This window comes from Capricornis sumatraensis, chromosome 4 (assembly GCF_032405125.1).
Source record: "Capricornis sumatraensis isolate serow.1 chromosome 4, serow.2, whole genome shotgun sequence".
Taxonomy (NCBI): Eukaryota; Metazoa; Chordata; class Mammalia; order Artiodactyla; family Bovidae; genus Capricornis; species Capricornis sumatraensis.
This window is the reverse complement of record NC_091072.1, coordinates 102,207,379-102,231,282: the sequence shown is the minus strand read 5'-3', so window position 1 is coordinate 102,231,282 and position 23,904 is coordinate 102,207,379. Positions and strand designations below refer to the sequence as shown.

The 23,904-nt window shown below is 38.6% G+C and overlaps 2 protein-coding genes across 2 annotated transcripts; one reads left to right on the top strand and one right to left on the bottom strand.

The window, feature by feature from the left end:
- The first annotated feature begins 551 nt into the window (after positions 1-551).
- Positions 552-1,487, top strand: LOC138078408 (olfactory receptor 6C2-like). Its single transcript, XM_068971150.1, has one exon. The coding sequence runs from the start codon at positions 552-554 to the stop codon at positions 1,485-1,487; it is 936 nt and encodes a 311-aa protein (XP_068827251.1).
- A 16,057-nt stretch (positions 1,488-17,544) lies between these two features.
- Positions 17,545-18,480, bottom strand: LOC138078362 (olfactory receptor 6C2-like). Its single transcript, XM_068971068.1, has one exon. It carries the CDS (start codon positions 18,478-18,480, stop codon positions 17,545-17,547), a length of 936 nt encoding a protein of 311 aa, XP_068827169.1.
- Between the last annotated feature and the right edge of the window lie 5,424 nt (positions 18,481-23,904).

The window sequence follows — 23,904 nt, the reverse complement described above, 5'->3', positions numbered from 1 at the left end:
GAGTATTATTTAAAGAAACCATAAAAAATGAAATGTCTTTTATTCCAACACAGGTTATGACCATTCAGCAGACTATAAAATCAATGTGATCATATTTGGATTTATTTATTTTAAAAATTGTAGTATAGTTGATATTAGTTTTAGATATACAGCATAGTGGTTGATATCTTTATAGATTACATGTATAATATCAGAAAACAGGGCATCTGAGGGTTAATATTTTACTAAAATTCTTGTTGCAAAGCTATGTAAGTATATATATTTGTGTGTGTTTGCATGTACAGTAAATTACAATATAAAATGCATATATCACCATATTTTGTGGTCAAAAATGTTTGAACACCAAGTTTCTAACCTATCAAGGGATATATCAACAGAGCTTATAGCACGAATTAGTTAAAAATACTCACTTATTGGGCAACAGATAATACATGTAAGATATATTGTTTACCTTTTCTAGACAAAAGCTACTGTAAAACATTTTCTCACTGTCTTCTCAGATTGTACCTCCCTCAGCTTTACAGGAAGACTACAGAAGACAGGACCCAGAAATGAGAAACCACACATCAGTAGTCAGTTTCATCCTCCAGGGATTAACAGATAACCTACAAATGCAGATTCTGACTTTTATATTTCTACTTATCACATACATGTTGAATATAATTGGAAACCTGGTCATCATAACTGTTATATTAGTGGATTCTCACCTTAAAACTTCAATGTACTTTTTTCTCCAAAATTTTTCCTTCTTAGAAATCTCATTCACTTCTGCCTGCATTCCTAGATTCTTGTACAGTATATTAACAGGAGACAGGACTATTACTTATAATGTTTGCCTGTCCCAACTATTTTTTACATATATGTTTGGTGTAACAGAATTCTTTCTCTTGGCCACCATGTCCTACGATCGCTATGTAGCCATCTGCAAACCCCTGCATTACATGACCATCATGAACCACAGATTCTGCAAAATGCTTACCTTCTGCTGTTGGATAACCACTTTCTTAATTGTTTTTCCACCGTTTTGCTTGGGACTGAATCTGGAATTCTGTGACTCTGTCATTGATCACTTTTTTTGTGACGTTTATCCACTCCTGAAGATCTCATGCTCAGATCCATGGTTCATGGAAGAGATAACACTTGCTTGCTGTGTGTTGATATTTATCACGACTCTTACATGTGTTGTTCTGTCCTACATATGTATCATCAGAACAGTTCTAAGATTCCCCTCTGCTCAGCAAAGGACAAAAGCTTTTTCCACCTGTTCTTCCCACTTTATTGTGGTTTCTATCACCTATGGAAGCTGCATCTTTGTCTACATCAAACCCTCATCAAAAGATGAAATGACTATTAACAAGGAAGTAGTAATACTTACGACTTCCATTTCCCCCATGTTAAACCCATTTATTTATACTCTGAGGAACAAACAAGTGAAACAAGCATTTAGCAATTTACTCAAAAGAATTCTACTGGTCTCAAAGAACTAAGAGAATGTTGAAGTCAGGTTCCCTAAACAATTTTCTTATGTGTATATCCTCTATTGTCTCTTCCTAAGTGAGATCTGGTCTTCCATTCTGATTAAGTCATTTCTATAGTTCCCTTCTTTATAGAAATTCCAGATGTTCGAGCTGGGTCTAGAAAAGGGATGGGAACTGGAGATCAAATTGCCAACATTTGCTGGATCATAAAGAAACCAAGGGAATTCCAGAAAAGCATCTATCTTTATTTCATTGACTACACTGAAGTCTTTGACTGTGTGAATTATAACAAACTATGGAAAATTCTTCAAGAGATGGGCATTTGAGAGCAGCCTGTATGCAGGTCAAGAAGCAATAGTCAGAACCGTGTATGAAACAACTGACTGGTTCAGGATTGAGAAAAGAGTACAACAAGGCTGTTTATTTAACTTATTTTTTTTTAATTTAACTTATACATAGAGCACATCATGTGAAATGCCAGGATGGATGAGTTACAAGCTGGAATCAAGATTTCTGGGAGAAATATCAACAACCTCAGATATGCGGATGGCACCACTCTAATGGCAGAAAGCAAAGAGGAGCTAAAGAGCCTCTTGATGAGGGTGAAGGAGAGTGAAAAATTCAGCTTAAAATTCAATTTAAAAAAAAAAAAAGCTAAGATCATGACAAACCTAGATAGTGTGTTAAAAAGCAAAGACATCATTTTGCTTACAAAGATCCATATAGTCAAGGCAATGGTCTTTCCGGTTGTCGATGACAGATGTGAGAGCTGGACAATAAAGAAGGTAGAGCACCGAAGAATTGATGCTTTCTAATTGTGGTGCTGGAGAAGACTCTTGAGAGTCCCTTGGACTGTAAGGAGATCAAACCAGTCAATCTTAAAGGAAATCAACCCTCAATACTCTTTGGAAGGACTGATGCTGAAGCTGAAGCTCCAACACTTCTACTACCTATTGCATACAGCTGACTCATTGGAAAAGACCCTGATGCTGGGAAAGATTGAAGGCAGAAGGAGAAGAGGGCCATAGAGGATGAGATGGTAGAATGGGATCACTAATTCAATGGACATGAACTTAGGCAAACTCAGGGAAATGGTGAGGGACAGGGAAGCCTAGGTTGTGGCAGTCCATGGGGTCGCAAAGTGTCAGACACAACTTGGTGACTGAACAACAATAGCCCCCTTATAAATCAAAGTCCTTGAGAATTACAAACTTTATGAGAAAAAAAAAAAAAAAGAAAATCTAAGGAAGTCCTCACTCTCAAACATTCTTCCACAGTGCTGAAAATATCACATATAATTTTTCCAAAAGAAATACTCAAATGAGGAAAGAAATAATATTAAAAAGAAATATTACTATTTTCACTGGTAACAAGGAAAAATTCTCAAAATTCTAAAGCAATATATTAAAATAAGAAATAAATACAAATATTTAGAATTTCAAAAAAGCCTTTACCAATACGAAAGCCTTAAGTCACAATTTACATATTTATTGTATTTATTAAGTGCATCTAATCAATATAAAAGTTATTTTTAAATTGCCAATAAAACATAGATTAAAGAAAGAAGAAATGCTTTTGTAATTTCTGCTAAGGATTAAAGCCCGCACTGAAGTTTCGTAAAAGAGATTGACACTATTGTACCTACTGAAATGTTAAATAATAAAGACAAAGCAAAAAGTCTAAGGAACCCCATAGGGCTAGATAAATAAATAAGCAGCAACTCAAATATGCAGGAGATGGAAAAAATGTGCATACTAATGTCATTTAAATGATTTATTTTTGAAAATGAAAACTTAGTCATTCCAAGAGTTCAAAATACGCACCCAATTACAGCTCTCAAGAAAAGAACAGCATTTAATTACTTGTTAAATTCTTCACCATCTTGAATTTTCAGAATCAGCCTACTTTAATGTCCTTTGACATTTGCTCTCTTACTTGACTTTATTTATTATGGCACCTGCAGGCAAGAATTTTCCACTCATTTCAGCTACACAATTCCAGGGCCCTCCATTTTAAATGACATTTCCACAAGAAATCTTTTGGTGATATTGTCTTATTCCTCCTCCACCAACATGACCACCAAGACTGGATTAGTCTTACTCATCCACACCTGTCATCACTTATCTGCTGCTCTCATTTCTCTTATCAAACTACACTTTCATGTTTGCCTGTTCTTACTCTATTCTAAGTGGTAAATGCCTTGGAGAAGTTCATCCCATGTGTCAATTCTGGCACCTAGACAAATATTAGTTATGCAATAAATCATCTTCTGACATGGTGATTTGAATACTTCTGATAATGCAAAATGAGAAATTTTATAGGAACATGAAAAATACAAAAGTAACATTAGGGATCTTTAAAGTTTGTAATGAAATAGAATATAAGCCAAAATTTATTTAAAAATTGATAATAAAAATTCATAATACTGATAAACCTGAAAATTACCCCACAAATTTTAGTCATAATTTGCACTGGAAAAATATGGAGAAATAAAAGTTAAAATAAGTAAACTATCATTAGCAAGTGACATAACTAGGATCCAAAACTATTTTTATTGATTTTGAATGGAGCTATTTTATCAAGTAACTGTACCTGCCTCAGCAGAGGCATCAAGAGAGTTTCAAGGAAGAGCGCAAAGAATAATTAATAGTACTAAAATTGAGCAAGATGTGTCATAAACAAAATACAAAGATAAAATTTTAATGTTGGGCTTTCCAACGTGGCTCAGTAGTAAAGTATCTGCCTGCCAACGCAGGAGACCCAGGAGACTCAGTAGACACAGGATTGATCCCAGGGTCAGGAGGATCCCCTGGAGAAGAAAATGGCAACCTGCTCCACTATTCTTTCCTGGAGAATCCCATGGACAGAGAAGACTGGAAGGCTAGAGCCCATTGAGTCGAAAAGTGCACATGACTGAGCAACCGAGCACAAAGTATTTATACACATATAATAATAATTCTATGATAATAATAAATGATATTTAGTCAGTTCAGTTCAGTAGCTCAGTTTTGTCCAACTCTTTGTGACCCCATGGACTGCAGCATGCTAGGCTTCCCTGTCCATCATCAACTCCCAGAGCTTGCTCAGACTCATGATTGGTCATTCCATCCAACCATCTCATCCTCAATCATCCCCTTCACCTCCTGCTTTCAGTCTTTCCCAGCATCAAGGTCTTTTCCAATGAGTCAATTCTTTGCATCAGGTGGCCAAAGTATTGGGGTTTCAGCTTCAGCAGTAGTCCTTCCAATGAATATTCAGGACTAATTTCCTTAGTATTGACTGGTTGGATCTCCTTGCAGGCCAAGGGACTCTCAAGAATCTTCTCCAACACCACAGTTCAAAAGCATTAGTTCTATGTATAATATCATATAAGAAATGAATCACCAGTCTAGGTTCGATGCAGGATACAGGATGCTTGGGGCTGGTGCACTGGGATGACCCAGAGAGATGGTATGGGGAGGGAGGTGGGAGGGGGGTTCAGGATTGGGAGCACATGTACACCCGTGGTGGATTCATGTTGATGTATGGCAAAACCAATACAGTATTGTAAAGTAATATAAAGTAAAAATTTAAAAAAAAATCATTAGTTCTTCGGTGCTCAGCTTTCTTTATAGTCCAACTTTCACATCCATACATGACTACTGGAAAAACCATAGCTCTGAATAGACGGACCTTTGTTGGCAAAGTAATGTCGCTGCTTTTCAATATGCTTTCTAGGTTGGTCATAGCTTTTCTTCCAATGAGCAAGCATCTTTTAATTTCATGGCTGCAGTCACCATCTGCAGTGATTTTGGAGCCCAAAAAAATAAAGTCTGTCACTGTTTCAATTGTTACCCCATCTACTTGCTATGAAGTGATGGGACTGGGTGCCATGACCTTAGTTTTTTGAATGTTGAGCTTTAAGCCTGTCTTTTCACTCTCTTCTTTCACTTTCATCAAGAGGTCATTAGTTCCTCTTCACTTTCTACCATAAGGGTGATATCATCAGCATATCTGGGGTTATTTATATTTCTCCCAGTAATATGGATTCAAGCTGGTGCTTCAACCAGCCTGGCATGTTGCTTGATGTACTCTGCATGTAAGATAAATAAGCAGGGTAATAGCATACAGCCTGGACGTACTCCTTTCCCAATTTGGAACCAATCTCTTTTTCCATGTCTGGTTCTAACTGTTGCTTCTTTACCTGCATACAGATTTCTCAGGAGGTATATTAGGTGGTTTGGTATTCCCATCTCTTGAAGGATTTTCCACAGTTTGTTGTAATCTACAACAGTTAAAGGATTTGGCATATCAATAAAGCAGAAGTAGATAGATTTCTGGAATTCTCTTGCTTTTTCAATGATCCAGCAAAAATTGGCAATTTGATCTCTGGTTCCTCTTACTTTCTAAATCCAGCTTGAACATCCAGAAGTCCACAGTTCATGTACTGTTGAAGCCCGGCTTGGAGAATTTTGAGCATTACTTTGCTAGCAAGTGAGATGCGTGCAATTGTGGGATAGTTTGAACTTTCTTTGGCATTGCCCTCCTTTGAGATTGAATGAAAACTGACATTCTCCAGTCCTGCAGCCACTGCTGAGTTTTTAAAATTTGCTGGCATATTGAGGGAAAAAAGCAACATTTTCACAACATCATCTTGTAGGATTTGAAAGAGCTCAACTGGAATTCCATCACCTCCACTCGCTTTGTTCATAGTGATGCTTCCTAAGGCCCACTTGACCTCGCATTCCAGGCTGTCTTGCTCTAGGTGGTTGGAACATAGACTTGGATTACTGTGATATTGAATGGTATGTCTTGGAAATGAACAGAGATCATTCTGTCTTTTTTTGAGATTGCACCCAGGTACTGTATTTCTGACTCTTTTGTTGACTATGAGGTCTACTCCATTTCTTCTAAAGGATTCTTGCCCACAGTAGTAGATATAATGGTCATCTGAGTTAAATTCACCCATTGCGATCCATTTTAGTTCACTGATTCCTAAAATATCAGTGTACACTCTTTTCATCTTCTGTTTGACCACTTCCAGCTTACCTTGATTCATGGACCTAACATTCCAAGTTTCTATGCAACATTGCTCTTTACAGTATCAGGCTTTACTTCTATCACCAGTCACATCCACAAATGGACATTGTTTTCACTTTGGCTCCATCTCTTCATTCTTTCTGGAGTTATTTCTCCACTTTTCTCTAGTAGTATTATGGGCACCTAGCGACCTAGGGAGTTCATCTTTCAGTTGCATATCTTTTTTTGATCACTGAGGAAGTTCCAAAGAATAGCAAGGAGAGACAAGAAAGCCTTCCTCAGTGATGAATGCACTGGTCATAGCAAACACCCTCTTCCTGGAGCACACAAGATTTTGTTTGAGCCCTCCGAGCATCTTTGGAGGGTATGGAGTTTGACTCTAAACAAGATTTTGCCCCTCCTACCATCTTGCTGGGGCTTCTCCTTTGTCCTTGGATGTGGGGTATCTTTTGTTGGTGGGATCCAACATTCTGCTATCAATAGTTGTTCAGCAGTGAGTTGTAATTTTGGGGTTCTCACAGATGATGAGCACAGGTCCTTCTACTCTGCCATCTTGTGAGAACCTAAATGATATTATTGTAATTGGATAAATACAATAAAAACTCCAAGATTAAATAAAAATTAGAGTACCATCACCCTGATTATTTAATTTGTATGCCAAGTACATCATGCGAAATGTCAGACTGGATGAAGCACAAGCTGGAATCAAGATTGCCGGGAGAAATATCAATAACCTCAGATATGCAGATGGCATGACCATTATGGCAGAAAGCAAAGAGGAACTAAAGAGCCTCTTGATGAAAGTGAAAGAGAAGACTGGGGAAAGCTGGCTTAAAACTCAACATTCAAAAAATGAAGATCAAGGCATCTGGTCACATCACTTCATGGTAAATAGAAACAATGGGGAAATAATGCAAACAGTGGCAGTCTTTATTTTCTTGGGCTCCAAAATCACTGCAGATGGTGACTACAGACATGAAATTAAAAGATGCTTGCTCCTTAGAAGAAAAGCTATGACCTACCTAGACAGCATATGAAAAAACAGAGACTACTTTGCCAACAAAGTTCCACCTAGTCAAAGCTATGGTTTTTCCAGTAGTCATGTATGGATGTGAGAGTTGGACCATAAAGAAGGCTGGATGCCAAAGGATTGATGCTTTTGAACTGTGGTGTTGGAGAAGACTCTTAAGAGTCCCTTGGACTGCATGGAGATCAAACCAGTTAATCCCAAAGGAAATTAGTCCTGAATATTCACTGGAAGGACTGATGCTAAAGGGGAAACCAATACTTTGGCCACCTGATGCAAAGAACTGACTCACTGGGAAAGGCCCTGATTCTGGGAAAGATTGAAGGAACAGAGAGCCCTTAGAGATGACAGAAAATGAGATGGTTGAATGGCATCACCGACTCAATGGACATGAGTTTGAGCAAGCTCTGGGAGTTGGTGATGGACAGGGAAGCCTGGCATGCTGCAGTCCATGGGGCTGCGAAGAGACACAACAGAGTGACTGAACTGAACTGAGAGTACCAACATATAGAATTAAACAGCAAGAGAAAATGAAAAAAGTAGTACAAGCAAGAGAAAAGGAAAAAAGAAAAAAAAAAAAGGCTTTGTAATTTGTATCTTCAATGTCATTGAGAAAAATCTGCCTCCAGAAACTTTTCTTGGTGCTGATCATCTGTCCTCCTAAGGCACAGTCTCCAAATGTCAATCCATTTAGACCCCACAAATTCTCTGGTTAAACTCATTCTTTGGCACTCAAGGAAGGCCTAGGAGGCTAAAGGTTTTTCTACAATCAAGAGGCAGGCAGAAGACGTGGTAGGCATGGCAGTGAGCAGGGAGGAGGGCAGTCTGTTCCAGGGAAGCCCAGATGGGTCCTGCTTGGTTATAAAATGTCCAAGTCTGCACTGACTCTTCTAGAAAACTTAAGGATGAGGGAATAGTTTACAACTGTGAGGCCAGTATCTCTCTGATATGAGAACAAAGATTTTATTTAAAAAAAAAGAAAGAAAGAAAGAAAACTACAGACCTATATCCTTCTTGAACACAGTTGAAAAAATTCTTAACAAAACTTTAATAAATTGAATTCAATATATATTTTAGAAAGGTTAATGCACCACGGCCAACTGGTAGATGAAAAGAAACTCAGTTGAAGGCAGAGAAGTGTGCTGTGGTGAAAGCAGACTTCAGAGGGGCACAGGTCCTGGCTCCAGCCCCATCTGAACCTCTTACCAGCTGTGTGACCTCAGAGGAAGGACGATGGTGATGATCATGATGCTCTCTCCCATTTCTTAAGCACATGCTATGTGCATGGTGTCAGGTGCTTAAATACTTCCTCTCACTTAATCCTAAGATCAGTCATGTGAAAAGAAAGAAAGTCGCTCAGTCGTGTCTGACTCTTTGCGACCCCATGGACTGTAGCCTACCAGGCTCTTCCATCCATGGGATTTTCCAGGCAAGAATACTGGAGTGGGTTGCCATTTCCTTCTCCAGGGGATCTTCCCAACCCAGGGATTGAACCCGGGTCTCCTGCATTGTAGGCAGACCCTTTACCATCTGAGCCATCAGGGAAGCTCTTCATATTATCCAAATATTACCAAATTGAAATTTGAACCCATATCAGGATTTAATGAGACAACAACACTAAGCAGTTGGCACAGCACTGCCTGGCGCATTAGGCAAACTTTTCCATATCTACTTCAGTTCAGTTCAGTTCAGTCGCTCAGTTGTGTCCGACTCTTTGCGACCCCATGAATCGCAGCACACCAGGCCTCCCTGTCCATCACCAACTCCCGAAGTTCACTCAGACTCACGTCCATCAAGTCAGTGATGCCATCCAGCCATCTCATCTGCTGTCGTCCCCTTCCCCTCCTGCCCCATACCTACTTATCTAACCCCACATCTAAATTACTGTTACTCTATAGTCTGACTCTATATACGCTGTAAATCAGAATTATACTTTGGTCATAGACATGCTTCAGTAGACTGACTTGGAACCTCATAGATCCATATCAAACTTCTTATTACATAATTTATTTGCTACCTGGTGTGAAGAAGCCACTTAATTCTCTGAAATTCTCTGGGTCTTTTGACCTATCAAGTGGCTTACCTACCTTGCCATTAGGATTAATTAGACTGTGTGTAGAACCCAGTGTAGCATCTGATAAGAGCAAGTGTTCAATGTTACATGGCTGTTGCTATGGTAACAGGGTTAGTAACATAAAAGCTATGACAAGGAGAGTGTATTGACAAGCAAAGACATCACTTTGCCAACAAACGTCTGTATAGTCAAAGCTATGGTTTTCCCAGTAGTCATGTAGATGTGAGAGTCATACTGTAAAAAAGGCTGAGCACCAAAGAATTGATGCTGGACAACGCTCTTGAGAGTCCCTTTGGACAGCAAGAAGATCAAACCAGTCAATCCCAAAGGAATATCACAGGATATCAAAGAGTTCAACACAACTTGACGACTGAACAAACAACAATAATACAATAATTAGGTATGTGGCCTTAGATAATAATAGGTTTCAAACAAAAAGGTCCTTCGGGAATTTCTCAAAATCTTTGAGTGCTTGAACAAGAGGTTCTCCAACTTCTGTGCCCATCTGGGACCAAAAATGTTCAGTGGTCTTGCAGATATTAAAAGGTTGATTTAAAAAAATCAACATTTTTAAATAATTTTTCTCTGTAATGCTTTAATCTTTTATTTTTGACTATCATTTAACCTAGCAGCAATGAAAATTTGGATTCATATTTTTATAAAAGGTAGTTAATAAGTGAGGCTGTGTGACTCATACTGCAAGACTTCATGACCCTTATAAGGTCAGCTGGACCTCCTTTCAGTACTGCCTGATGTGTTGATTAGAAATGTCCCTGTCAAATGGTTCTTTGCACATAAGAATGAATTGCTTAGATTCATCCATATATGATAAAAATATGAATCTAAATCTAATCAAAATTAAATCTAATTAATATGTGAGAAGAAACTAGGCACTAGAGAAATAAGTTCAGTGATCCTGTAAGGAAGCAATCAGTTAAATAAACAAGGACATTCTACACTAAAATGACTTCGTTTCACCATCAATTAAAGTAAAAAAAAAAATTACACCATTATAAGAATAGACAGATACTACCCTTGATCTTAGCCAAAACCACCACAATATTGTAATTAGCCTCCAATTAAAATAAATATTTAAAAAATAAATAAAATGCCAAAAAAAGAAGAAGAAGAAGAAAAGAACAGACAGAAAGTGGTAAGTAACCTAACAACTGAACATAATAAAGAATTTTCTTTGGATTTTGATTCACACACCTAATAGTGAAAAAAAAACTTTATGTGAACCAGGAAAGTATGAATACACTCTGAATTATATTTTGACTTACTGATATATGGGACAACAGCATGGTGGAAGTAAAAGAACATTTTCCTTTCAGTTAGCTACACCTACTGATACCAGGGTTTCCCTGGTAGCTCAGCTAGTAAAGAATCCACTTGCAATGCAGGAGACCCTGGTTCAATTCCTGGGTCGGGAAGACCTGCTGGAGAAGGGATAGGCTACCAACTTCAGGATTCTTGGGCTTCCCTGGTGGCTCAGCAGGTAAAGAATTCACCTCCAATGTGGGAGACTTGGGTTGGGAAGATCCCCTTGAAAAGGAAACAGCTACCCACTCCAGTATTCTGGCCTGGAGAATTTCATGGACTATACAGTCCATGGGGTCGCAAAGAGTTGGACACAACTGAGCGATTTTTCCTTCCCTCCACCTATCGATAAACTTGTGGATAAAATAAAATGAATGTATGGGTAAAATACTATAAGGTGAAATGATAGTCAAAAAATAAATGATCAGAAGGTGACAGAGGAAAATAATTTTAATATGTTGCTAATTATGACATCTGAGAAAGAGGTACTTTTCCATTAACTATTATATCTTGTCTCCCTTTATGAGTGTTTAAAAATACCATTTGAGAATGGTTTAAAACATATATGTACACACTATTATGTCTAAAACAGATAGCCAACAAAATATTGGATAGCACATGAAACTCTGCTCAGAATGGATACATGTATATGTATGGCTGCATGGCATTGCTGTACACCTAAAACTATAACAACATTCTCAATTGCCTATACTTCAGTATAAAATACAAAATTAAAACTAATTAAATAAAACCAATAAAATAAAACCTAGATGACTGGATGACTTTCTACAAAATGTATCTCTTTATTGAGTTGGAGGTATCATCACCACTCATGACTGGTGACCTGAAAGACAAGCAAGCTGCCCTCTTCCCTGCATCTGCCTCTGAGTTAGCTCCCTAGGGCCCAGTGTCCTCACCTATGACATCAGAAGTGTGTGGCTTCAAAGTCACTTCAGTCCTGTCCAACTCCATGATCCTTATGGATTACAGTCCATCCAGCTCCTCTGTCCATGGGATTCTCCAGTCAAGAATACTCGAGTAGGTTGCCATTTCCTTCTCCAGGGAAATCTTCCCAACCCAGAGATCAAACCAATGTCTACTACATCTCCTGAATTGGCAGTGGGTTCTCTACTTCTAATGCCACAGGTATAATAAATTAGGCCAATAAAAGAAGTTCTATCATCTTAGACATATCCTTCAGTCTGCATTCATCATGAGTGAAACAACTATTTACACTTACTTGACTCCAGTGCCTTTTCTCAATTTGTTTGGAATACATATTGAAGAAATGTGTGATTTAATAATATCAGTTAGCAGCCAGTTATCATTAGAAAACTAATGTGGATACCCTTCACATGTGTGACCAAGCTGTGAGCCCACAGGATAAACCAGGTTTGTGTAGAAAATGATTTTGCACTTTTGGCTAAAGAAGTCAGGAATCAATAGTGTAACCACAGTTATATAAATTGATATCATTGAAGACTATTCAGAAGGTAAACACTGTACCCTTCATCTTAACTGTAGAGACAGACTAAGCAACTCTCACATGGAGAAAAATAGTAAACACTACTTTGCCAACAAAGGTCCATCTAGTCAAGGCTACAGTTTTTCCAGTAGTCATGTATAGATGTGAGAGTTGGACTGTGAAGAAAGCTGAGCGCTGAAGAATTGATGTTTTTGAACTGTGGTGTTGGAGAAGACTCTTGAGAGTCCCTTGGACTGCAAGGAGATCCAACCAGTCCATTCTAAAGGAGATCAGTCCTGGGTGTTCATTGGAAGGATGCTAAAGCTGAAACTCCAATACTTTGGCCACCTCATGCGAAGAGTTGACTCATTGGAAAAGACTCTGATGCTGGGAGGGATTGGAGGCAGGAGGAGAAGGGGACGACAGAGGATGAGATGGCTGGATGGCATCATCGACTCCATGGACATGAGTGTGAGTGAACTCCGGGAGTTGGTGATGGACAGGGAGGCCTGGCGTGCTGCAATTCATGGGGTCACAAATAGTCGGACACGACTGAGCTACTGAACGGAAATCTTAAATAAATACACACATATATACATGCATATGTGTATATCCTATATTTAAATCGATAGCATAGGCAGAATCAAAATATCAGAGAATCTAAATACTTAGAAATCTGAAGTTAAACCATAGCTGTAGGATTAGGGTTTCTAGACCCAGATGCTTTTTCAGGTTGAAATTTGCAAAGACATGAAACATTTTTGATTCCTGAAGGGGACTGAACTTGGACAACCTGTCCCTCAAGCACTCTAAGATTTTGAGAAATTCCTGCAGGAATTTCCTCTAGCTCCACATTTGAAGTCTGCCTTAGGAGAACAGATGATTAGCAGCAAGAAGAGTGCCTAAAGGCAGGCTTTTCTCAGTGAGGTTGAAGATCCAAAGTACAAGGCCATTTTTTCTCTTTTTCTTTTCTCTTGCTTTTATTGTTGTTTCATTTTCTCTTCCTCTTTAATTCTGTGTATCAGTATGCTGATTTTTTAATTTAATCTCAAAATTTTTGGCATTTTATCCAATTACAATTAATATCATTTATTATTACCAAACAATGAATAATGTATATGTATAATATGTTATATTTTCCTTTTATCTTTGTCTTTTATTTATGACATATATCTTGCTAAAGTTTAATGTTGGTAGGTATTCCTCGGGCTGTACCTTGAAGTACTCATGGTGTCTCTGCAGAGGCAGATACAGTTACTTAAACAAAGAGTTCCATTCTAAACCAAGAAAAATAGTTTTGGATCCTATTTATGCCACTTGCTAGCAATAGTTTACTTATTTTAACTTTTATTTCTCCACATTTTTCCAGTGTAATTTTTGACCATAATAATCGTAGGGTAATTTTCAGGTTTATCAGTATCATAAATTTTTAATAAATTTTGATTTCTATTCTCTTGTTCCAAAATTTAAAAATAAACATTTTTAATGGGATTGTACTTTCACCATACATTTCTTCCTTCTTGTTCACAGATTAGTCCTAAATGTTACTTTTGTATTTTTCATCTTCATATAAAAATTCTCATTTATATTATCAAAAGTATTCAGATTATCATGTTGGAACATGATTTATTGTGTAACTACTATTTGTGTAGAAGCCAGGCTTAAGGCATTCTAGAATTTGGTATACAAGATAGACTTCTCCAAGACATTTACCACTTAGAGTAGAATAAAGACAAGCAAACATGAAAGTGTAATTTGATGAGAAATCTGAAAACAGCAGATAAGTGATGAGAAGTGTGCATGAGTTGGACTTAGGTTTGGTGGTCATGTTGGTGAAGAAGGAATTAAAACAATGTCAGCAAAAGATTCCTTGTGGGAATGTCATTTAAACTAGAGTACAGAGTCTTGAGCAAAGAATGCTCAAATTACAGCACAATTGCACTCATCTCACATGCTAGTATGCAAAAGGCAATGGCACCCCACTCCAGTACTCTTGCCTGGAAAATCCCATGGATAGGGGAGCCTGGTAGGCTGCAGTCCATGGAGTCGCTAAGGGTTGGACATGACTGAGTGACTTCACTTTCACTTTTCACTTTCATACATTGGAGAAGGAAATGGCAACCCACTCCAGTGTTCTTGCCTGGAGAATCCCAGGGACGGGGGAGCCTGGTGGGCTGCCGTCTATGAGGTCACAGAGTCGGACACAACTGAAGTGACTTAGCAGCAGCAGCACACGCTAGTAAAGTAATGCTCAAAATTCTCCAAGCCAGACTTCAGTAGTACGTGAACCATGAACTTCCAGATGTTCAAAATGGTTTTAGAAGAGGCAGAGGAGCCAGAGATCAAATTGGCAACATCTGCTGAATCATCAAAAAAGCAAGAGAGTTCCAGAAAAACATCTATTTCTGCTTTACTGACTATGCCAAAGCCTTTGACTGTGTGGATCACAATAAACTGTGGACAATTCTGAAAGAGATGGGAATACCAGACCACCTGACCTGCCTCTTGAGAAACCTATATGCAGGTCAGGAAGAAACAGTTAGAACTGGACATGGAACAACAGACTGGTTCCAAGTAGGAAAAGGAATACGTCAAGGCTGTATATTGTCACCCTGCTTATTTAACTTATATGCAGAGTACATCATGAGAAATGCTGGGCTGGAAGAAGCACAAGCTGGAATCAAGATTGCCGGGAGAAATATCAATAACTTCAGATATGCAGATGACACCACCCTTATGGCAGAAAGTGAAGAGGAACTAAGCCTCTTGATGAAAGTGAAAGTGGAGAGAAAAGTTGGCTTAAAGCTCAACATTCAGAAAACTAAGATCATGGCATCTGGTCCCATCACTTCATGGCGAATAGATGGGGAAACAGTGGAAAGAGTGTCAGACCTTATTTTTTTGGGCTCCAAAATCACTGCAGATGGTGATTGCAGCCATGAAATTAAAAGACGCTTACTGCTTGGAAGGAAAGTTATGACCAATGTAGATAGCATATTGAAAAGCAGAGATATTACTTTGCCAACAAAGGTCCGTCTAGTCAAGGCTATGGTTTTTCCAGTAGTCATGTATGGATGTGAGAGCTGGACTGTGAAGAAAGCTGAGCATGGAAGAATTGATGATTTTGAACTGTCGTGTTGGAGAAGACTCTTGAGAGTCCTTTGGACTGCAAGGAGATCCAAACAGTCCATCCTAAAGGACATCAGTCTTGAGTGTTCTTTGGAAGGACTGATGCTGGAGCTGAAACTCCAGTACTTTGGCCACCTCATGTGAAGAGCTGACTCATTGGAAAAGACTCTGATGCTGGGAGGGATTGGGGGCAGGAGGAGAAGGGGACGACAGAGGATGATGGCTGGATGGCATCACTGACTCGACGGACATGAGTTTGAGTGAATTCCGGGAGTTGATGGACAGGGAGGCCTGGCATGCTGCGATTCGTGGGGTTCAAAGAGTTGGACACAACTGAGTGACGGACTGAACTGAACTGAACAGAACACTGACATTGGGAAGTTGACATGAGTGGAAAATTCCTGCCTACAGGGACTATGATATGATAAGTATCCTCAAAGAGAGCAAAAGTCAAAGGAAGTTTAAAGACGTTGAACAATAGCAGTTAAAGTTGGTGCAGAATTTAATAAATAATAAAATGCTGATCGTTCTCTGTGAGCTATCACTGCATGCATATTTTGAATTCTTGAAATGACTAAAGCTTTTCTTTTCAAAAAGCAAATAATTTAATTGACATTACTTTTTAATTATCATCTCTTTTCTCCATCTTCCTTGTTATTTATCAGTCTTCTAGCCTTATTTGTCACTCTTCTATCCCTACATGGCACTAGTGGTAAAGAACCTGCCTGTCAATGCAGGAGACTCAGGAGATGTGGGTACAATTCCTGGTCAGGAAGATCTCCTGGAGGAGGAAGTGGCAACCCACTCCAGTATTCTTGCCTGGAAAAGCCTACAGACAGAGGAAACTGGCGGGCTACAGTCCATAGTGTCACAATGAGTCAGACATGACTGAAGCAACTTAACACACTAGCCCTATGGGGTTCCTTAGACGTGCTGTCACCACTTTGTGTTTTCATATTTCAGTTGGTACATCAGTATCAATCTCCTTTATGGAATTCCAATGCAAGATTTAATCCTTAGCAGCAATGACCAATGCATTTCTCTCTTTATTTTAATCAATGTCCTCATGCTGCTGCTGCTGCTACTGCTAAGTCGCTTCAGTCGTGTCCGACTCTGTGCGACCCCAGAGATGGCAGCCCACCAGGCTCTGCTGTCCCTGGGATTCTCCAGGCAAGAACACTGGAGTGGGTTGCCATTTCCTTCTCCAATGCATGAAAGTGAAAAGTGAAAGTGAAGTCACTGAGTCGTGTCCGACTCTTCACGACCCCATTGTCTGCAGCCTTCCAGGCTCCTCCATCCATGGGATTTTCCAGGCAAGAGTACTGGAGTGGGTTGCCATTGCCTTCTCCGCAACGCCCTCATGGCAGTCATTAAATGATTTTTACATTGAATTATATCCATTGTATGACTATATAACCTGTGACTTTAATCTTCCTTATTGATAAAAGCTTTCTTGAAATTCTAAATATTTATACTTATTTTTTACTTTAAAATAAACTTTGAGGTTTTGAGAATTTTTTCTCTGTTAAACTCAGAAATAGTATTTTCTTCTTCTTAATATTATTTCCCTCAATTTGTAGAAATTGTTTGGAGAAATTATATGCAATCTTTTCAGTGCTGGGAAAGAAAAGTTCAAAGTGATGTTCTGATTAGACTTCCTGAAACAACAATTTTCATTTTTTTTGTTTGTAATTCTAAGGTTTCCAAAATGGTGTGAGTAGCAAAGAATCCGCTTGTCAATGCAAGGGATGAAAGAGACATGGGTTTGATCCCTTAGTCGGAAAGGTTCCCTGAGGAGGGCATGTCAACCCACTCTGGTATTCTTGCCTGGAGAATCCCATAGACAGAGGGGCCTAGAAGCGACAGTCCACACGGTTGCAAAGAGTCAACACAATTGAAGTGACCAGCACACACACACACAGAGTTGACATCATCAGGGTCAATGAAGAATGGAAGACCAAATCTAGTTCAAGAAGAGATAAAATAATATACACACATAAGAAAATTGTTTAGGGATCCTATCAACATTCCCCTAGTTCTTTGAAACCAATAAAATTCTTTTGACTAAATCATTAAAGGTATGTTTCACTTGTTTGTTCCTCAGAGTATAAATAAATGGGTTTAACATGGGGGAAATGGAAGTCGTAAGTATTACTACTTCCTTATTAATAGTCATTTCATCTTTTGATGAAGGTTTGATATAGACAAAGATGCAGCTTCCATAGGTGATAGAAACCACAATAAAGTGGGAAGAACAGGTGGAAAACGCTTTTGTCCTTTGCTGGGCAGAGGAGAATCTTAGAACAGTTCTGATGATAAACATGTAAGACAAAACCACACATATGAGAGTCATGATATATATCAACACAGAGCCAACAAGGGTCATCTCCTCAATGAACCATAGATCTGAGCATGAGATCTTCAGAAGTGGATTAACGTCACAGAAGAAGTGATCGATAACAGAGTCACAGAATTCCAGGTTCAGTCCCAAGCTAAATGGTGGAAATATGATCAAGAAAGTGGTCATCCAACAGCAGAAGATAAGCATTTTGCAGAATCTGTGGTCCATGATGGTCATGTAATGCAGGGGTTTGCAGATGGCTACATAGCGATCGTAGGACATGGTGGCCAAGAGAAAAAACTCTGTCATTCCAAACACATAGGTAAAAAATAGTTGGGCTGCACAAGCATTATAGGTAATGGACCTGTCACCTGTTGATATACTATACAAGAATCTAGGAATGCAGGCAGAAGTGAATGCGATTTCTAAGAAGGAAAAGTTTTGGAGAAAATAGTACATTGCAGATTTAAGATGAGAATCCACTAATATGAGGGTGATGATGATCAGGTTTCCAGCTATACTCAATATGTAGGTGATGAGTAGAAATGTGAAAATCAAAATCTGCATTTGTAGGTTATCTGTTAACCCCAGGAGGATGAAACTGACTACTGGTATGTGGTTTCTCATTTCTGGGTCCGGACTTCTGTCCAGTCTGCTTGTAAAACTGTTGGAAGGAAAATCTGAGAAGAGGGTAAGAAAACAGTTTACATTTCACATGTAGATTTTGTTTAGATAAGTCAAGTCAAGCCATTTATATGTATCTTCTTTCTGAATAATGAGTATTTTAATTAATTCATGTTGTAAGCTCTGTTGGTATATCTGTGGTAGGCTAGAAACTTAGCTCCCAAATATTTTGGACCTCAAAATATGCTAAGATGTACATTTTATATTGTAGTTCAGTGTATGGGCACACAAACAAAGGACATATATATATATATACAAAAATATATCTACAAGAAAAATTTCAATACCAATCCAAACATGCCTTGATCTCTGAGGTTTTCTATAAAGTCTCTAAAAATATTGAATCATTATGTTGTGTGTGTGAAACTGACATAATAGTTTATGCTTATGGGTAAATCAAATAAACATCAACTTTAAAATAAACAAATAAATATCAATACCACAAAATCGATTTTATAGCATCCTAAATGGTGATAACCTGTACTTATAAAACATATTTCATTTTTTAGGGGTTAGTTAAATCATATTGTCCAAGTAAAACATACCTTTTCCATGATATCTCTTTAAAAGTATGTCATGCTTTTACTTTCTATTTTGGAATTGATTTTTCTCATAGCAAACTTATTCCCCAGGATCAATAAAATCATGAACTTTAGAATATCCTGTTTTCTAAGAATTTTTCTTTTATCACTAATTGAAATTTTACACAGGTTAATTATCTGGTTGAAGCTTCCTCTTTTGATATATTAAAAACACTTAAGTGTTTCTTTATCCCTTTGGGAAAGCATTTGAGGACTCTGTTCCACTGCCATGACCAAACCTATACTTAATCTACAGAGGAGAGTTCCTGTAATGAAAATTCTTTCCTAGACCTTTACCATGAATTTCTCCAAATGAACTTTCATCCTTAGCTTTACTCTAACTGCATCCAACTTCCAACCTATTCCTCAACTATTCCAATATGGTTTCTGAACACAGTACTCCACTGAAACTGTTATTTGTAGCAATTATTTCTTGCAATTGTAGCTGTTATGTTTCAACAAAGTGTAGCTCATATTATTTGCAAGTTTTGTTGTAATTTGTCACTGTCAATCACTTCTTCTACTTAGGTTGCTATAAACCCATTGTCTACACAATATCCACACTCCTGGTTTTTGTTCTGACCTTCTGGTTTCTCCTTTATAACAACCTTTTCCCCTACTCATAGTTATAACATTGATATTTATCACACTTCACCCCTACATCATCTTCTGCTTATCTATGACTTTTCTGTGGAAATTTTGAAATCTCTTGACGTCAATTTATCACCTAAAATTTGGTAATTCAAAATGTTACATATTTGATATGATCTCTTTCATTGCTTCCCTTGTAGCTCCTTGGGTAAAGAATCTGCCTGCAGTGCAGGAGACCCAGGATCGATCCCTGGGTTGGGAAGATCCCCTGGAGAAGGAAATGGCAACCCACTCCAGTATCCTTGCCTGGAAATTTTCATAAACAGAGGAGCCTAGTGGGCTGCAGTCCATGAGGTCGCAAAGAGTCGGGCACGACTGACCAACTAACACACACTTTCAATGCTAAACATCATCACCTGGCAATTTCACACTCATTCAAAGCACACATGTTTAGAATGGAATGCTACCTCAACTGCACCTCTGTTCACTCTCTGCCTTATTCTATGTTTGGTGTTCAGTTCAGTTGCTCAGTCGTGCCTGAATCTTTGCAACCCCATAGACTGCAGCACGCCAGGCTTCCCTACCACCAACTCTTGGAGCTTGCTGAAACTCAAGTCCATCAAGTCGGTGATGCCATCCAACCATCTCATCCTCTGTCATCGCCTTCTCCTCTTGCTTTCAATCTTGCCCAGCATCAGGGTCTTTTCCAATGAGTCAGTTCTTTGTATCAAGTGGCCAAAGTATTGGAGTTTCAGTGAATATTCAGTGAATATTCAGGACTGATTTCCTTTCTGATTGACTGGTTTGATCTCCAAGCAGTCCAAGGGACTCTCAAGAGTCTTCTCCAACACCACAGATCAAAAGCGTCAATTCTTTAGTACCCAGCTTTCTTTATAGTCCAACTCTCATATCCATACATGACTACTGGAAAAACCATAGCTTTGACTAGATGGTCTTTTGTTAGCAAACTATTGTCTCTGCTTTTGATATGCCGTCTAGGATGGTCATAGCTTTTCTTCCAAGGAGCAAGCATCTTTTAATTTCATGGCTGCAGTCTCCATCCACAGTGATTTTGAAGCCCCCCAAAATAAAATCTCTCACTGTTTCCACTGTTTCCTCATCTATTGGCCATGACGTGATGGGACCAGATGCTCTCATCTTAGTTTTTTGAATGTTGAGTTTTAAATCAGTTTTTTCCACTCCCCTCTTTTACTTTCAAAGAGGCTATTTAGTTCCTTTTCACCTTCTGCCATAATGGTGGTCATATGCATATCTGAGGTTATTAATCCATGTTTGCTGTACTAAAACCAAAAGCTAGTGTTGACTGACCTATATTAACAACTGAGATCAAGCTAGAATTTTCTTAGTATAACCCTATCTTGAAAGTCTATTGACTCTGAAAGTATTTTCTTTTAATTCTGTAGTTTCCCTGATTCATACAGGGGAAGCTCTATCTTTGTTTGCTGGTCTGGAGTCGTGGAGAGTGGCTCTAGAAGCACACCATCGTGAGAGTCAGGTATTGTAGTCATCTTAGGTAGACTGCTGTCCAGAAAGTAGTTTTCCCTAACCATTTGTTCTGTTCCACTCCTCATGATTCCACCTGTTTGCTGCTCCCGATCTATAACTGGCATTCAGTACTTGTTCCTCTGTGCTCTGTTTAGACTCTTCTAAGCGTCTCCTAATCTCTCAAGCCAGTTCAAGACCTATGGGTTTTGTCACACCTTATATCACATCCTATTCAAAAATCTCTTTTTATGTAATAGCCACAGAACTGACAGATTCTGAGGTATAGAATTAATTCAAGATAATATTTACCCTTAGACCTAGATCAGTTTATATTGTATAATATATGGAATCAATTTAATAACTACTCTGACACTTCTAACTTTTGACATATCCCTGACTCTAATTCCAAGGATTCTTGTTGGTTTTTACATTTGTTGATAAAATGTTCTAGGTGACTTTTATTTTATTTATTTTGTTATTTGTTTATATACTTTATTATTTTCGTTTTTGACTGTGCTTTGTCTTCCTTGTTTTGTGTATACTTCTAGTTGCAGTGAATGAGAGCTATACTCTAGTTGCAGTTTCGGGGTTCTCTTCGTGGTGACTTCTCATTGCAGAGTGTGGGCTCTAGATCATGGGCTCTGTAGTTTGGTGAATGGACTTAGTTGACTGGTGGCATGTGGGATCTCCCCAGACAAGGGATGGAACATGTGTCCCTTCATTGGCAGGAGAACTCATAACCAGTGGACCACCAGGGAAGTCCACTAGGTAGCTCTTAAATGGCACTATAACCTCTCCACTGAGCCCATAAAAAACACTTGCATCAAGGCCGAAAGGTAAACACTGTTTGGCAAAGAAATAGCTTTCCTTTTATGCCTTCAATTCATGCTTCTTCAAAACACCTGACACTAAACTAACAATACCAGAGATTCAGGAATACAGTTCTGAATTTGGACCAACAACTGCTCTGTGGTTGTTCCTCAGCCAACACCAGCTAAACACACTAACATCTACTGAAATGACTTTGCTCCCCAAATTTTGACCAAGGCCATCAGTAACTTTTTTAAAGATAAAAACATAATTTCTGCTAGAAGTTCCAATTACCTGGCTTGTGACAGCATCACTTGATTGCTTTAATATATTCCTTTCCTGCAGAAGTGGGAGCTACTCATGTGCCCATTTCCCCTTGTAAACCTCCCAGAGTTTATAGATTCCATTACAGAGGGGGAGGGCACTATTTAAAACATATTTTAGGATGAGCTGGGGTCTCTTCCAAATATGTGAGCATCACATATGTAACAATAAACTAAACAAATATAAACAACAGATTAAATCATCAGGATAATTAAAGAGAATAACAGACTCAGATTACAGAAAAGGATTGCAGGTACAACACACCTATCTCTTTTTTCTTCAGTCTTGAGACACCTATTTGGTGACTTTCACAACTCTGGAAACTTCAGGCTCTGTCTTTGCTCATAAATATCTTGAAAAATTGCCGGGGGCCAGCGTGAGGAACTCCACCCATGGCAAAGGTCTTGAGGAAGGAAGCTTGGCATACGCAAAGGCGTGATCAAGCCTCAGGAAACCCCCTGTTCCCGAGCATCAACCCCCCAAACCAGAGTACTTTATGGGGAGCTCTCCCCCATAACCATTTCTCTCGGAGAAGGAGTTAATTTGCAGCTCCAAGTTAATAAAAATTTCTGGGTGTGACAAGAGTGTTTCAACTTACGAATTCTGAAGTTTCTCTGGCCGACCTGATCAGGTTCGTCCGGCCACATGTGATTGTTTACAGCCTCCCAACTGTGAGAGGCACGGGATGTTTTAAAACTTTCTAAATACAGACTCTTTTGAGAAGTTAGAAGATCATTAGTAGAGTATTAGTGGGTTGATTAGAAATTATATTGGTGAAGGGTTTTTTAATTTGTCGTGCCAATAATTACTGCTAATTCCCTGTCCTTGGTGTGACAAGGGTGTCTCAGGTCAAACCTCTCTGCTGACAGACTAGCTTGTGTGACAACCTCTCAACCATAAACAGCACAGAGAGTTTGGAGCATTAGTGTAGGACTTTTTTCATTGATGAGTCAATGATTGCCATCAGGCTTCCATATCCTTAGGCACCTGGGAATATATTAAGTTTGATCCCTGGGTTGGGAAGATCCCGTGGAGAAGGAAATGGCAATCCATTCCAGGACTATTGCCTAGAAAATCCCATGAACAGAAGAGCCTGGTAGGCTACAGTCCATGGGGTCGCAAAGAGTCAGACATGTCTGAGCGACTTCACTTCATTTGGAATATAGAAAAGGAAATATAGTAGTTTTTGATGGTAGCAATACTAGACCTTTTGAGTTAATGAATTTTCTCTTTTATTATAGACCACTGTACTTTGTTATAAATCACTATGCTATTTAAAAATGTAACTTTATCACTATCTTAAGACAAAATAGATCTTAAGGGGAAACAAGGGGACCCTTGGTGAAGGGTTTACATTTGTTGAGCCAATATTTGCTGCTAAATCTCCATATTCCTGCCCTTATAATGAATATAACTAGCATATAGGAGAAATAAGTATTGACCTTTAAGATTAATCATGATAAACCTTAGGTTAAGTAAATTCCTTTCTTGATTGTAACTCACTACACCCTCACCCTATAGGAATGCAACCTTATTTGGAGGGTGGCGCCTGATT